General features: G+C 40.0%; 1 protein-coding gene across 5 annotated transcripts in view; it reads left to right on the top strand.

The window, feature by feature from the left end:
- The first annotated feature begins 842 nt into the window (after positions 1–842).
- The window catches only part of rcc2 (regulator of chromosome condensation 2), a 35,776-nt gene continuing 22,639 nt past the window's right edge, over positions 843–13,979 (top strand). For 2 of the 5 annotated variants that reach the window (XR_007250504.2, XM_048561817.2), the window contains exons 1-2: positions 1,052–1,675; positions 11,616–11,709. Coding sequence is in view for 4 of the 5 variants with exons in the window: in XM_048561817.2 (XP_048417774.1) it covers positions 1,514–1,675; positions 11,616–11,709 (256 nt within the window). In the remaining variant the exon portion in view is untranslated. Of the gene's footprint in view, positions 1,013–1,051; positions 1,676–2,118; positions 2,308–11,179; positions 11,337–11,615; positions 11,710–13,979 lie in introns of those variants that run through there. The other 3 variants (XM_048561816.2, XM_048561819.2, XM_048561815.2) reach the window with 3 other exon arrangements.

Raw genomic sequence — 13,979 nt, forward strand, 5'->3', positions numbered from 1 at the left:
CAACCTCAGGCGCACTTTCCTGATCAATTTATCTTTGTCTGCCAAAGAATCCATCAATCCCTAAGTTCAGTGACACATTATCATTTTTTGATGAGTTATTACCACAAGTAAACTGATGGTACCTGTTTGCTGAATCATGAAAGTGCAACTCAGGCTTATCAGTTATCTAATGACCTCACAAGAGTTGGGTGAATTGGATTCAAGAAAACTGACTTGCACAGATTTAATGGAATCATCTCCAGCTCTGAATCCTAATACCCAATTTCACTCACTGACTTTCTTGGACTCCAAGGATTTTGGCCCACCATGATAAAAAAGCTTTTAACCACCTAGTTTTATTCTGGAACTCTCTCCTTAAAACTCTCCACTAGCCTTCCTTTCCTTTAAAAGATTTCTGAAAATTCATCTCTATGTCTACACTTGAATCTCTCCTCATCATTGGGTTCAGCATGTATTTCCTAATAGTTAATTCTGAATTACCTTGGGACAGTTTTTACATTAAAGATGCTTCATAAATACAAGTTGTTGTATGAGAAGGTGCAAAGGTTAAAAAACTATCTTTGCTTCACTCTGCAGCTCAAGACTGAAACATCTACCTTCCTTGTCCATGGTGCACACTTCATATCTCCCACCAAATATCAATGCGAATACACTTAACAACAAAAAATGGTTATTTGCTGTGAACCAAAATAAAAGCAATTTATCCAGGATTTGAGTAAGCCAGGAAAATTATATTAAAGGGCCTCTCCCTGCCAGCAGATGTCAATGTCTGAGGAGTTTTCAGGGATTTCCTTTGTAAAAACTGCTTTTCCATCCTGAGATGACTGATTGTGAATAGAGAGCTGTCACATCATGTCACAGACACAGGGGCAGATTTACATGTTAACCTAACGGCGGGTGGGCTGGAATATATATTTTAAAAAAAGACCCGAGTAGAAAAACAACCCAGCCTCCCTCCCCCATAACACATTTGCAACAATCACATCATTTCTTCCCAATTAAACGAATCCAGGTACTTAAAGTTGATCTGAGAACGGGACGGAAAGGAGGAGGAGGAAGAGAGGGGAAAGAATAAAAAGCAACGCAGTTTGTAGCATGGTTTGGAGAAGGAAGGGGAAGGCGGAAGTTTGATGCTTTAATTATTTAGACTATATATAAATATATATATAGATAAAAGAGGCAGACAGATGTGAGGCGGGTCCACGTGGTTTGTTTCAGACACAGATCTATTGTTCAGATCAATAAAAAGGCAGAGTCGGGGGGGGGGGGAAGAGAAAGGGGAAAGAAAGGAGACAAACCTAAAGGGTTTAAAACCCGGTAGGAGGAGGGGAAAAAAGCAGATACGACTGAGTGACTTTCCATCAAGTTGAGCGGATATTTAATTACTTGGAGCGGCGGATTAAAGGAAAGGAATTAATTTGGCGATCTTCCTACTTTTCTAAAAAAAATTGGGGATTTTCTTTCTTCCTACCCCCCCCCCCCCAACCACAACCTCCTCGTTGCCTTGGACAAGATGCCTCGCAAGAAGGTGGACAAAAAGAAAACGAAAGGTGGAAGGAAAAGGGAACGAGACTTCAGCGATGAAGAGGAGCTGGAGCTGGAGCATCCCGGCAAGAAGATGGGCAAACCCGTTCTTCAGACCGTCAATGAGCCAGAGGAGACCAAGGAAAAAATAGTAAGAAAGCTCGGGGCTTTGTGGCGGGGAGGGGGACGGAGGGCAACTTCTTTCTACACCCTCCCCCCCCCCCCCACAACATCTCTCTCTCCTCTTTAAAAAAAATTACTTGAATCAGTCCCTCGACCTGTTTTAATCCTTCAAACAAAGCCCCTTTTTTTGAGAAAACGAAAAATCATACCAATTAAAAAGGAAGCGGTTTCTCACAAAAAGTGCCCACTTCCCCCTTTCGAAAAGTTTATTTTTGAAGCAATTCCCTCCAACGTTTTAAACTTTAAAAGTACAACTTTTCTTTTAAAATAAAAACTTTTTTTTGGAAATAATGTTTCGATGCGCGAACAAAGAAGCCAGGCCCCGCAGAGCGACTCCTTTTTTTTTCTTAATTTTTTTTAAAACGAGCGAGGGGAGAGCTGGTCTGAGTTTTTTTTTCCCATTCTGTTGCTCGGCGTTTTTTGTCCACCCCCCCACGCTGTCTATTATTTTTCGACTTTTAAGAGGAAGGATTGGAGGCTATAGATTATTTCCACCCGCCGCGCACACTGATTTTTTTTTCTTAATTTAAAAAGTGCCAAGACACGGTGTGTTTTGATTTTAAGTTTCTTCCCCCACCGAAAAGAATCTCTGTGAGGAAGGTTTGTTTTGTGCGTGAGGGAGAGCCGCGGCCCAGGCAGGCTCCGTCGAACGGCCGAGACGGGAGGGACAATTCTTAAATGATGGAAATTTTATACTAGTCTAGACACCGTTCTCTTTAGTGTTTGAAGGGCGAAGCGTTTTTTTTGGTGGAGTTTCTTTTTTGTGGGGGGGAGGGTTGCGGGGACCGAAGCGCTCAACTCGGGCTTCTGTCTCAGGACTAGGCCGCACACCGAGCCCGTCTCTTCATCGTGCGGCACTTGCCCCACAACCCGACCTCGGCATCTCCCCCCGGGGAGGGAGGAAACAAGGGCTGGGTGGGGGGAAAATTACACTTACCACCGACATATTTTCAATGTAAACTTCATTATTTTCCTTTTTTTAAAAAAAGAAAGACTTCTCGCCATAGACACTTTCTTTGTTTTTTTTAAACCTTTTTAAAATTTTTTTCTTTTTAAAATCCGATGTCGCGATGGAGAGGTTTATTGGATTTAACTTACTTTTTTTTATTTGAAATTTAAATTTTTTTCGTTCGTTTCCGCTGCTCCAATTTCCCGCCATTTCGCGAGCGGCGGGGGCCGGTCACTGCGCGTGCGCCAGCCTTGCCTGTCAATCATCCTGGTATCCCCCGTAATAGACCGGAGGTGCAAGCTGGTGGTGGCAGAAAGAAAATAGTGTTTTTAAAAAAATCTTCCACTTGAAATGCAAAATCTTTGCGACGTTTTAAAGAATGGTGATTAAAAGTTGAAATCTCCCAAGGCACGTGGTTAAATTTGAACTCGAGATGATTGTGTATATTTTCATTAATCATGTTGCCTGTCGTCTTTTGTGCACGCTGGAGAATTGCGCCTCTTTTTATTGCTAATAATACTGTTCATAATGATTTCATGAAACTCTGTTTTTACTGCAGACCGGGTAGGACGGGAGACATGACACCAGCACTGTATTTACGTAAACATATCTTATTATGTTTAATAAGTTTAATATGTTTGTCCAAACCATGATTTAGGAACAGAGAGGATTGGTAAGACTAGCCTACGGGAGGAAGATGAAACTCTGGTTCCGAGGTCCTGCAAGATCTAATTTAAAGCTTGAGATGGTGTAATGGTTTTCAATATGTCAGCACTGATTGTGGAGGACTGAACTTGGGAATTCAGGGATTGTTCACCTTAGTTGACTGGATGACTAGTTTCCAGTGCCGTGTGGTCATGAAGATTCCTTCTTCTCAACCTCTCCATTTGCCTGAGGTGGGGCAACCCTCGGGTTAAACCACCACCAGTCATGTCTGAGAGCAGCCTGATGGCCCTCCTGGGAATGTAGTGCTTTTACGGCCCTGGTGAAGAGGAATATTGAGATGAAAGGTGTATATCTTGGGATTTGGATTTCAAAATAGTGGCAGAAGAATGTGGATAAGTTCTGTGAAGGTAATTATTTTTAAACCAGAACGGGAAGTAATTTGGACACTGACTCAAACAAACCAGTTCAAAGAGGCCCCCTGCCTGCATCCAAGTTCCTGGGAGAACCCTGTAGTGTGTTTGGATAAATATGTTATACTGTTGAGATTATAACTGACAGACTAAATGGACCAGAAAACTATTAGAATTAGTTTTGATTTCAGAACAGAAGGTTCATGGTTTCAGTTCAGAAGAGCCAGGAGTTCAAGTCAGTTCCTCAGCATGAAAATAGACTCCCTTAAAGGGAGTCGGTCATCTCAGCTGAGAAGGTTTCTAGCCTGGAGTTCCCAAACTGGGAAATCTTGGTTTGGAGCTTTTGTAAACTGTTGAAAATCAAAGGGAGAGTGATTTTTTTTTTCAAGGATTGAATCTCTAACAGGCTAGGTTGGGAAATGTGTTGAAACTTTTTATCTTGATATTCTTTTTATTAAGTAACATTCACACGAGGCTTTGTATATTTGTGACTAACGACTTGACCAACAGTAAAAGTTAAACATGATGTATAAACGCAGGCTTCATTCTGGGATTTCATTTGTCCAGTTTTTTTTCCCATTTGTTGGGATCATAGCAATATTCACATGCTTTGTTTTTTGTAACCTAGGTTGGCTAACAAAAGTTAGAGTAATGAAGCAAATCTTGGAGGGAACCAGGATTTTCATTGCATAGCCTTGAGCTCTGCATCATTTTTGTGTGTATGTCCGTGAAGCATAGAATTAAAATGTACTCATTTTCCAAAACAGTCGTGTTGTGCAATTCTTCTTGGTAATTAAATGTACGTTTCCCTTGCGAGTTAACAGAATTGATTGGCATAAAGACAGCATCATTAAACATCTGCCCCTTGTTCAGTATCTTTGACCAACATTTGGGCAAAAGTAGTGCAATGACACAATATAGAGTTATATAGCACGAAAGCAAACATTTCAGCCCAACTGTTCCATTCTGAACATAATTACAAACTAAACTAGTCCCACCTACGTGCTCCTGGCCCATCCTACCAAACTTCCTATTCATATATCCATCCAAATGTCTTTTAAATATTGTAATTTAATTGCTTTCACCACTTCAAGAAGTTCTTTCCACATGCGAACTGCCCTGTTTTTAAAAATTGCCTCTTCTGTCTTTTCATTTAAATCTCTCCTCTTAAATGTGCCCCCAGTCTTGAAATTCCCCATCTTAGGGAAAAGACAATTAACATCAACTATCTATACCTCTCATTATTTTATAAACTTTTACAAGGTCACCTGTCAATTAAGCTCCAGTGAGAGAAGTCCCAGCCTATCCAGCCGTTCCTCATAACTCAAACCTTCCATACCTGACAACATCCTAATAAATCTCCTCTGAACCCTCTCCAGCTCGTTAATATCCTTCCTATAACTGGGCTCAATATTACAGAAGAGACTTTGCTGACATCGAGTACAACCTCAACATAATGTCCTAACTCCTGTACTCGGAGCAATGAAGGCAAGTGTGCCAAATACTTTCTTAACCATCCTGTCCACAACACTACCCAAGGTGTCACCGTTAACTACATAAGCCCCATCCTTGTTGTAACAAAATGTAATACCTTGTATTTATCCACATTGAACTCCTGTCATTTTTCAGCCAATTGACCATTTGATTAAGATCCCAATACCATCAGTTTTGTTTACATCTGCAAATTTACTAACCATACCTTCAATATTTTCATCCAAATCGTTTATATAAATGACAAACAAGATCCAGAAAAAAATCACTGGAGCACCACTGGTCACAGGTCTCCAGTCCCAAAAAAAAACCCTCCATTGTTACTTTCTGTCACCTGCCATTAAGCTAATTATGTATCCATGTGACAAACACCCTGAATCCTATGTGATGCAACTTTACTAAATAATCTACCATGCAAAACCTTGCCAAATCCAAATAAACAACATCAACTGCTCTGTCATCAATCTTTTTGGTAACTTCCTCAAAAAAAACTCAATCAAGTTCGTGAGACATGATTTGCCTCAATCAAAACTGTGTTGACTATGCCTAATCAATTTTTGCCTCAATGTTCGCAAATCCTATGTTTTCTTATCCTCTCCAACAATTTACGATTAACCAAAGTTAGACCCACAGGTCTGTCCTTCCCCAGTTTCTCCAACATTGGACGTGTTCCAGTCATTAGACATCTCACCTGTAGTTACGGCTGATGTGAATATTTCTGCAAGGGGGCCTCGCAATTTCCTCCCTTTGTCAACATTCTGAGGTATATTAAATCAGGTCCCAAAGGCTTATCCACTTTTACATTCTGAGACCTCTCAAACTTCCTCTTCTGTAATGTGAACAGTTTTAAAAATGAAGTTTAGTTTATTTCAATGCATTCTCTAGACTCCATTTATTTCTCATTACAGTAAAAACTGATGTGTTCGTTTAGTATCGCTCCCATCTCCTGGGGTTCAACACAGTCCTTGATCCTTGAGGCCCAACCCTCCCTCTAAGTTATCCTCTTGTTCTTAACGTATTTGTGAAACATCTTTATTATCCTTGCCCTTATCTGCCAGTGTGATTTCAGATCCCTCTTTGCCTACCTGATCTCTGTATTGAATGCCTCTACACTTTTTTAAAAGTATATATTGATTTGAGATTCAATTGAACCAAGTTATCTATATCTTTTTTAAAAAAATTCTCTTTATTCTTGACAAGAACCTCTTTCTTTATTCATCCATTGTTCCTTAATCTTACCAGCTCCTTCACTCTAACAGGAGCAAAATTCTTCTGAACTCTTGTCATCACACTTTTGAATGCTTCCCAACTGTCAGACATCCTTTTACTTGCAAACGGTCTACTCCAAACAACTTGTGAAAGTTCTTGTCTCGTATCATTCAAATTTGCCTTCCTCCAACTTAAAAACTTCAGCCTTTATGGAAGACTTATCCTTTCCATAACTATTTTGAAACTAATACAATTATAATAGCTAGACCCAAAGTGCTCCCCCACTCTGTCACCTGCCTTGCTTTCTTGATCAAAAGTAGGTCCAGTTTTGTGCCTTTTCTAGTAGGAGCATCCAAGTATCGATAAAGAAAGTTTTCTTGAGTGCATTTGACAAATTCTTCATCACCCAAACATTAACACTATGGTAATCCCAATTGATGTTTGTTTGGAAAATTAAACCCCCACCCCCATTATCACAACCATATTATTCTTGCATATGCCTGAGGTTTCCCTGCATATTTGTCTGTCCATTTCTCTCTCACCTTTTGGGGAGCCTTCAGTATAATCCCATCAAAGTGATCTTTCCTTTCTTATTTTTAACTTCTGCCCATATATTTTTTCAGAATCTAGCGTTCCCTGGTGATAACAGTAATGTATTCCTTAATCAGAAACACCACAAACTCAGTCCACCTTCCCCTACCCAATGACTCCTTCTACGTCCTTCCTATAACATCTAAAACCAGGCACATTGATCTGCTGGTCTTCTCCATCTCAGCCAAATTTCTGTAATAGCTGTAATGTTCCAATCCTGTTGTTTTTTACATTAAAAAGTCCCGAATTCATTCACCTTATCAGTAAGACCCCTTGTATTGAAGTAAATGCAATTTAGTTCTTCAGAGTTACTACGTGCCCTGAGTCAGTTCAGAACCTGCCCCATCAATCCTTCCATTTTCACTATTACTTAGAATTCTTCCGCTTGCTTTCTCTATCAGTGTAAAAGTCTCCTTTGATAGAATGAGCAAATCTCCCTGCAAAAATATTGGTCCCTTTACAGCTCGGGTTAGACCCATCCTTTTTGAACAGGTCTTTTCTGTTACAAAAGATGTTCCAATTGTCCAAAAACTCAAATCCCTGAACAATACACCAGCTCTTCAGTCATTGAATTATCTCCTTTTAACCTTTTGTTCGTGCCCTCATTAGACCTTAGCATTGGGAGTGAACTTGAAATTGCTAGTTTTAAGTGTTTTTTTTACTCCACCTAACTTCTTAAATTCACTGTACTGCTTTAGTCTTTTCCCTAATAGTGACTTCCTACCAATGTGTACAATAATTTCTGGCTTCTCAGTCTCACTTTTAATAATATGCTGAAATGTTTAGAAACATTCTTATCTGGATCCTTTCAGTGTCGTAAGTCTCTGGATCTGATCTCAGAAATCTGAGGAAGCAGCTTCCTTTGCTTCCAATGGATGGCAGTACAAAATGGCCTCTTTGCAAGGCCATTGATCCTGGACTACTGCTGTACCATTTAAACGTAATTTTGTAGTTTGCAAAATGGGACAGTACCTTTCCTCAAAACATGTATCAGTGGAGACTTACTTGCGTGAATATGCTATTTGTCATGTTGCATTGCTAAGTCCTTTTGGTACTGGAAGCGAGACATAAGCCCAACGAGTACAAAATTTATAAACACTCCTACTTTTTGACACTTCATGTCTTGTATTTCTCCAAATTTCTTCATTCTGGATGCAGTGATTGCTTCTGGTGTCTAAGTGCTGATAGTGAATGCCAGGAGGATTTGAATCTGACTTTCCTATTCATATGCAAGAGTCTAGATTTGAGCTAGAGGTTTTTGGTTTGTACATGACAGAGTGAGTCAATTTTACTTATTAGGCTGACTATAAAACCCATTTTTGTTTTAGTTTTGTTGGAATATGCACTGTTTAAATTTGGCTAAGCCCTGCACGTCACAAAAAGCTGTTGCAAGGTGAGAAAACAAATACGTCGTTATTGCAGTTGCCTTCAATATTGTTCTTTTTAAGTTTGTGACTTCTTCCATAAAAATGCAATGATGGGTAGTCTTCATTATTTTAAATCTGCCTATCGTGTGCTTTACTGTCTCTCTTCTACCTGTCTTGTTTTGAGTATATCAGAAGCCTTCAGCATTCAAACTTTGCACTCCATCCTGGGATGATAGGTGTATTATTCCTCTTAATGATGATTATAACCACAAAAACAGGTGTTTTGTGAAACATATTTAGTCATATTGACTTTTTTGTGGTAATCTCAAACTAGTTGCTTTTGTAGGGCAAGATAAACACTCAGCTAGCAATTTTTTTGCAGTTTTGTCAAGGTGAGATTTGCAGGATTTGAGGTTGATTCTCTTTGATTAGCCTGCAGGTGAGGGATATGAGCATTCCTCTTGTTCTCAAGAGGGTGATGAGCACAGTTTGAGAAACCTCGCTATCAGTGTTGTTTGGAGTAAGCGTTAAAAGATCTGAGGTGTACCTGCAGAGTATCTTCATAGGTTGATGAAATTGGTCTGTTAGTTTTTTTTATGGTTTAAAATCAGCAGGGTCTTGATGGAGAATTTCAAACTTAGAGATAGCAGAAGCAGATGTACTGGATGAAGTGACCTAACTTGCCAGATTCCAGCAAGTAAAGGAATCCAGAACTGATACCAAATCTGTACACCTTGGCAGTGAGATGATGGATCACTATGGTACAGCTTAACCATCAGAACTCTGGGGAAAATGTGTGCTGTCAATCAGATCAAATGACCTGTTGCTGGGCAAATAGACCAAGATGTAGGAAGAACTATTATGCAGACCTGCCTCCAAGGCGTTGTACCAAGCTTTCATACCCAAAGAGATGAGTGCCTCTCTCTGAAGCCTCAAAGCCAATCTGATAAACAACCCCGCTCCACATGCTCTGTCTATCCTACTGGGCCTGGATTCTCTGCACTTTCAAAGAATGAGAGATGATCTTACTGAAACTTCCAAAATACTTTGAGATAATCAGTCAGGCTAGATACAGGTTAAATGTTTTCTATGCTTGGTGAGTCAAAAGTGGAGTGGGATGGACATAGCTTTTTAATTTAAAAAAAAAGTAGGATGCCATTTGGGTGCAATCTGAGATTTTTTGTTTTTGTTTTAAGAGTTGTGAACCTTTTTGAATTCTCTGCCATAGATGACTGTAGAAGCTCAGTCTTTGAGAATGTTTCGGGTAGCAATTGATATTTTTTGACGAGTGGCATACAGGCTTATGGAGATAATATGGGTAAAAGGTATTGGAAGTGTGCAATCGGCTGTGATCGTAATGCATGGTAAGCTAGGCCTGATGTGTGAATGGCCTTTACTGTCCCTGTGTCACTGAATCTCTTGTTCGCTCTCTTGCTCCCTCCCTCTGTATGTGACTGTGTGTCTGTGTCTCCATCTGCAAGTATGATGTAGTCTGCATCCGTTCTTGCAAATCACGCAGAGGACTTGTTGGCTGGTTGGAGTTGGTTAACATGGCAAAGGAAGGAATAAATTAAAATAAGTGTTTTCATTACTTGGGATTTCGTTCGTTTTTTTGACTTGTAGCCAGATGAAGACTGCGGTGCTGTTTGCTAGTGATGAGCCACGTGATTCCGTTCTGTCACAACATATTGCAAAGTCACTCCTGATGACCAGCATTGCTGATGCTAGAAATTAAACCAACTATCACTTAGGAATGTGCAATTTTCCAGTACCATCCCATCCATTGATGTCTCGATGCTTTTGTGTAAAAAGTCATTTTGCTTGTAGGGATTTTATGTATCAAATAGCTCATGGATGTGTTGAATCTAACTTTGCATATCTAGCTACTGGTGTAGGAGTTTTGAGAACCAGCTAGAAATAGAAAGGTCTGTTGGAGACTTGTAGTCACATGATCCCTAGTAATGTGTCTACCTACATGGACCAGACTGTTAGAAAATGGGAATATACGGTATTATTATCTTTTTCCAAAGAAGAGCTAAAATGCAACATATAGACCCCCCTTTATCTTGCTATTTTGATCAATCCTAGACTAGTGACTGTAAAAGCTGTTGTCTTTAAGACATGCCTTTGTGTCTTAGTCTGTGGAGCTAGCCATGGGAGCACTGACTCATGGAAGGCTATTGTTACTGTTTTGAAGCAGATGCTCCAAAAAAAACCCACAGAATCAGGCTGTTCCATAATTTAGATTTTTCTTTTGATGGGGCTGTTTTGGAAAGTGGTTTTTTTTAACATGCGCTTGTCATGAAGGTTTTGACGTGCGATGAAGTCATAAATCAGAGGTTTGTGGGTGGTTCCATCATGCCAATTTTGTGAAGAGTTTTCTGGTGCACTCTGCAAACCTATGAATTAAATGTACTTTTGATCTTTCAATTTGGGCTTGTCTATCAGCCTTGGCATGCAGAAGATTGTGGTTTACTGATTTGTCTTAAGTCAGATGACTAAGTTGCTGTTAGTTATCGAAATGCCATCAAAAGGTGTTCAGACAAGATGCTGGAAACACTTTCTAGGTCAGTAGAGTTTGTTGATTTTCCTTAGAAGAATGCTGGATGATACAAATCTATGTAATAAGTAGCAATACTGAAATAAAGTCACAAAATGCTGGGATAACTCAGGAAGAGTAGCTGTATCTATGTAAAGAGAAGTGAGATTAAAATTTTCAGTCTGATCTTTCATCTGTTTCTCTCCACAGTCCTGCTGAATGTTTCTAGCATTCTTTGTTTTTATTTCAGATTTCCAGGCTCCGCAGTATTTAACTAGCGATACTGCTGTGTAGGAGGAGGCCTATGTGGAACACAAGTACCAGCATAGGCCAGTTGATCCAAATGACCTGTTTCTGTGCCGTAAATGCTATGTAATTCTGCTGCCGTCAGGATTTCTACTGTGTGTGTGGGTGTTTGTTTATGTTGGTTTTGTTTTAGATTTATGGTATGGGGATGCAGAGTTGTTTCTGTTATAGGTGTTTCATCTAATATACTGATGTAATTGGACTGTGAAACCATTGTGTATGTTTGGCACAACTGTCTTTTTTTTAAATTTAAAAGCCAGCAGCTCAAATTTTCATATGATGGGAAATGGTTGTCATGTTTCTGCTGCCGTATAATTTATTGACCCTTTCTCTTTTACATATCTCTCAGCCTAAGTGTTTCTCTCAATGCTTTCCCACAGAAACTAGAAGGATCCAAGTGCAAAGGTCAGCTTCTCATCTGTGGTGCCACAAACTGGGACTTGATTGGTCGTAAAGAAGTTCCTAAGCAACAAGGTAGGCTATTGCGTTTCCTAATGTGTAGCTGTGTCTTTACCCTTTCCAGTTGGCACTGGTATCTGAATGTGAAAATGAGGTTCAGCAATCAGTTTTGTTAGTCAGTGTTTTAGGTTTGAGTTCAAAAGATGGTGTGGGTGTACACACTTGTGGGAAAATTACGCTCAACGCTGAGGAGGGTGTAAGTGGTATGTTGCACATTGCCCAACCTTCCTATTTTGAGGAGATTGAGTAACTACTACAAGCAATGAGTAGCTGAGGAGGAAGGAGGAAATCAACACAGCTCTGCAAAAAGGCAATTAACGAAGAACTTATCCAAGAGCAATACCAAGCACTATAACCCAATTTCCCATGAGCAAATAGTCCTGCATCTTGCCTGCCCTCTGCTACTGGCTCTCACAGGATCCAGCCACTATGCAGAAATCAAAGCCAGCACAAAATCAGTGTTACAGACCAAATTCATAAATGAAAGCACATTGCATTGATAATTCAATAATACTCTTGTGCATTACCTTAATGCCTGTCTTGTGTCAGTGGCAGTCAGAGTGCTTCTATAGCTTTGGACTTCATTACGCTAAATAGGCCTGAACTGGCTGATGGGCAACAGCACAGATGTTGAGAGTTGAGCTGCTGCCAGTGCACCACCCAGAATCGAATTCAGCTATTGTAGTAACCCGTTAGAGAACGGATATTTGAGTTGACGTGACATTCTCAATGTCTCTTTGCACAGAAATCCCCAATCATAACAACAGTCTGAGCTTGCATGATAGTTAGATGATCCTTGCCTGACAGCAGTCAGGAGGATGAATATATTCTCAATGATTTCATCCCTTTTTTTATTTGTTGCAACAATTTCAGACTCCATAAAAGTCATCGCCATTTCCTTTCATTAGGGGTTAGGGCATGCAGGTTCACTTACCCCACCTCTTCAGTTACTTTCTGTTTGTGCATTGCCTTCCCCTAAAAGATAGGGGGAAAGGTACTGTGTAATCTGTTTAGCCAACAATGACTGTCTTGATTGAATAGTTAGATGTGAAGGTTTGAGTGTATAGTCAAACATATACAAATGTCAGGAATGAGTCCTGATATAGTAAAGGTTATTAGCTCTAAAGTGGTGGCAACGTGGTGCTTCGAGCAATTCCGGAGTTCATTGGTACAGGTGATGATAGAATATGACATTTGAAGCTTCATTCACTAACCTTAACCAGTCCTCTTATTGTTGATCTTGCGGCACCGCGTTGAGGTCCTTGGGTTTAGATTTCTGGCCTTGACCAATTTTCCCCCACAGTCTTCTGAGCCTGTCTGCACGGTGTCCTAACACCCTGTGAATACAGTTCATCTCTTCTCTTTCCCTTGTCCTCCAAATCATTAACTAAGATTTCCAGAGCAACATACAGAAATCTTGGAGCAATCTTGTGCCATTCTTCAATGATTCCCAGGTGGCATTCACTTCAGGAATGACTGACTCTTTGCATCTTTTCTGACCACCTATAAATGTTGGTGTTACGTAGTTCCAGCCCTTGCACTAGTGAACCCCTGAGGCCAGCCAATAGCCAGGTTTGGAACAAACACTGAAAATAGTGGAAAAAGTCTAGATCTGGCAGCATCTGTGGAAAGAATAAGAATTAATGTTAGCCCGGTCTGACGACTTCACACTCCTCTTTCTTTTAGTTCTGAAGAAGTCTCATCAGATTAAACACTCATGCTTGTACCTTTCTCCACAGATGCTGCCAGATCTGCTGAGTTTCTCCACTGGTCTGTCTTTGTTTCAGATTTCTATTGTCAGCCATATTTTGCTTCTTTAATAGCTTGGGTCGATTTTTGTTTTGTGCTGAAATTATTGAAATGAGCAGGCAGAAAGCATTGGCAAGATGCCTGCATTGCAATCAGTGGGTAGGGGCTAATTGTTCAAGTGATCCCATCGGCTGTTTCCAGGGCTGTTGAATTTGGTCCTCCATGTGTTCTTAATTTTATCACCTCAAATTTCTTCCCTTTTGCAGTTCACTTTAAAACTGTAACTGTATGAATAACAGAAGCTTCCTATGTCTTCTGATTTCTGCTTGTGTGAGGCCATTTCATTAAATAGTTCTATTTGAATTGCTATCTGTTTACTCAAAACATTACTAGTGTTTTGAGACTTAAATTGTTATGGAGTAGACTCGACACTCCACTTTCATTTGGCTGTTAGTAGTTCAACTAGTTTTTAACCTGTTTTCATTAGATATTTATTTTGTTTGCTGTATACACTTCGAGAATCACTTGCTTTTTTT

The sequence above is a fragment of the Stegostoma tigrinum genome, chromosome 28 (genome assembly GCF_030684315.1).
Source record: "Stegostoma tigrinum isolate sSteTig4 chromosome 28, sSteTig4.hap1, whole genome shotgun sequence".
In the NCBI taxonomy this organism is placed as follows: Eukaryota; Metazoa; Chordata; class Chondrichthyes; order Orectolobiformes; family Stegostomatidae; genus Stegostoma; species Stegostoma tigrinum.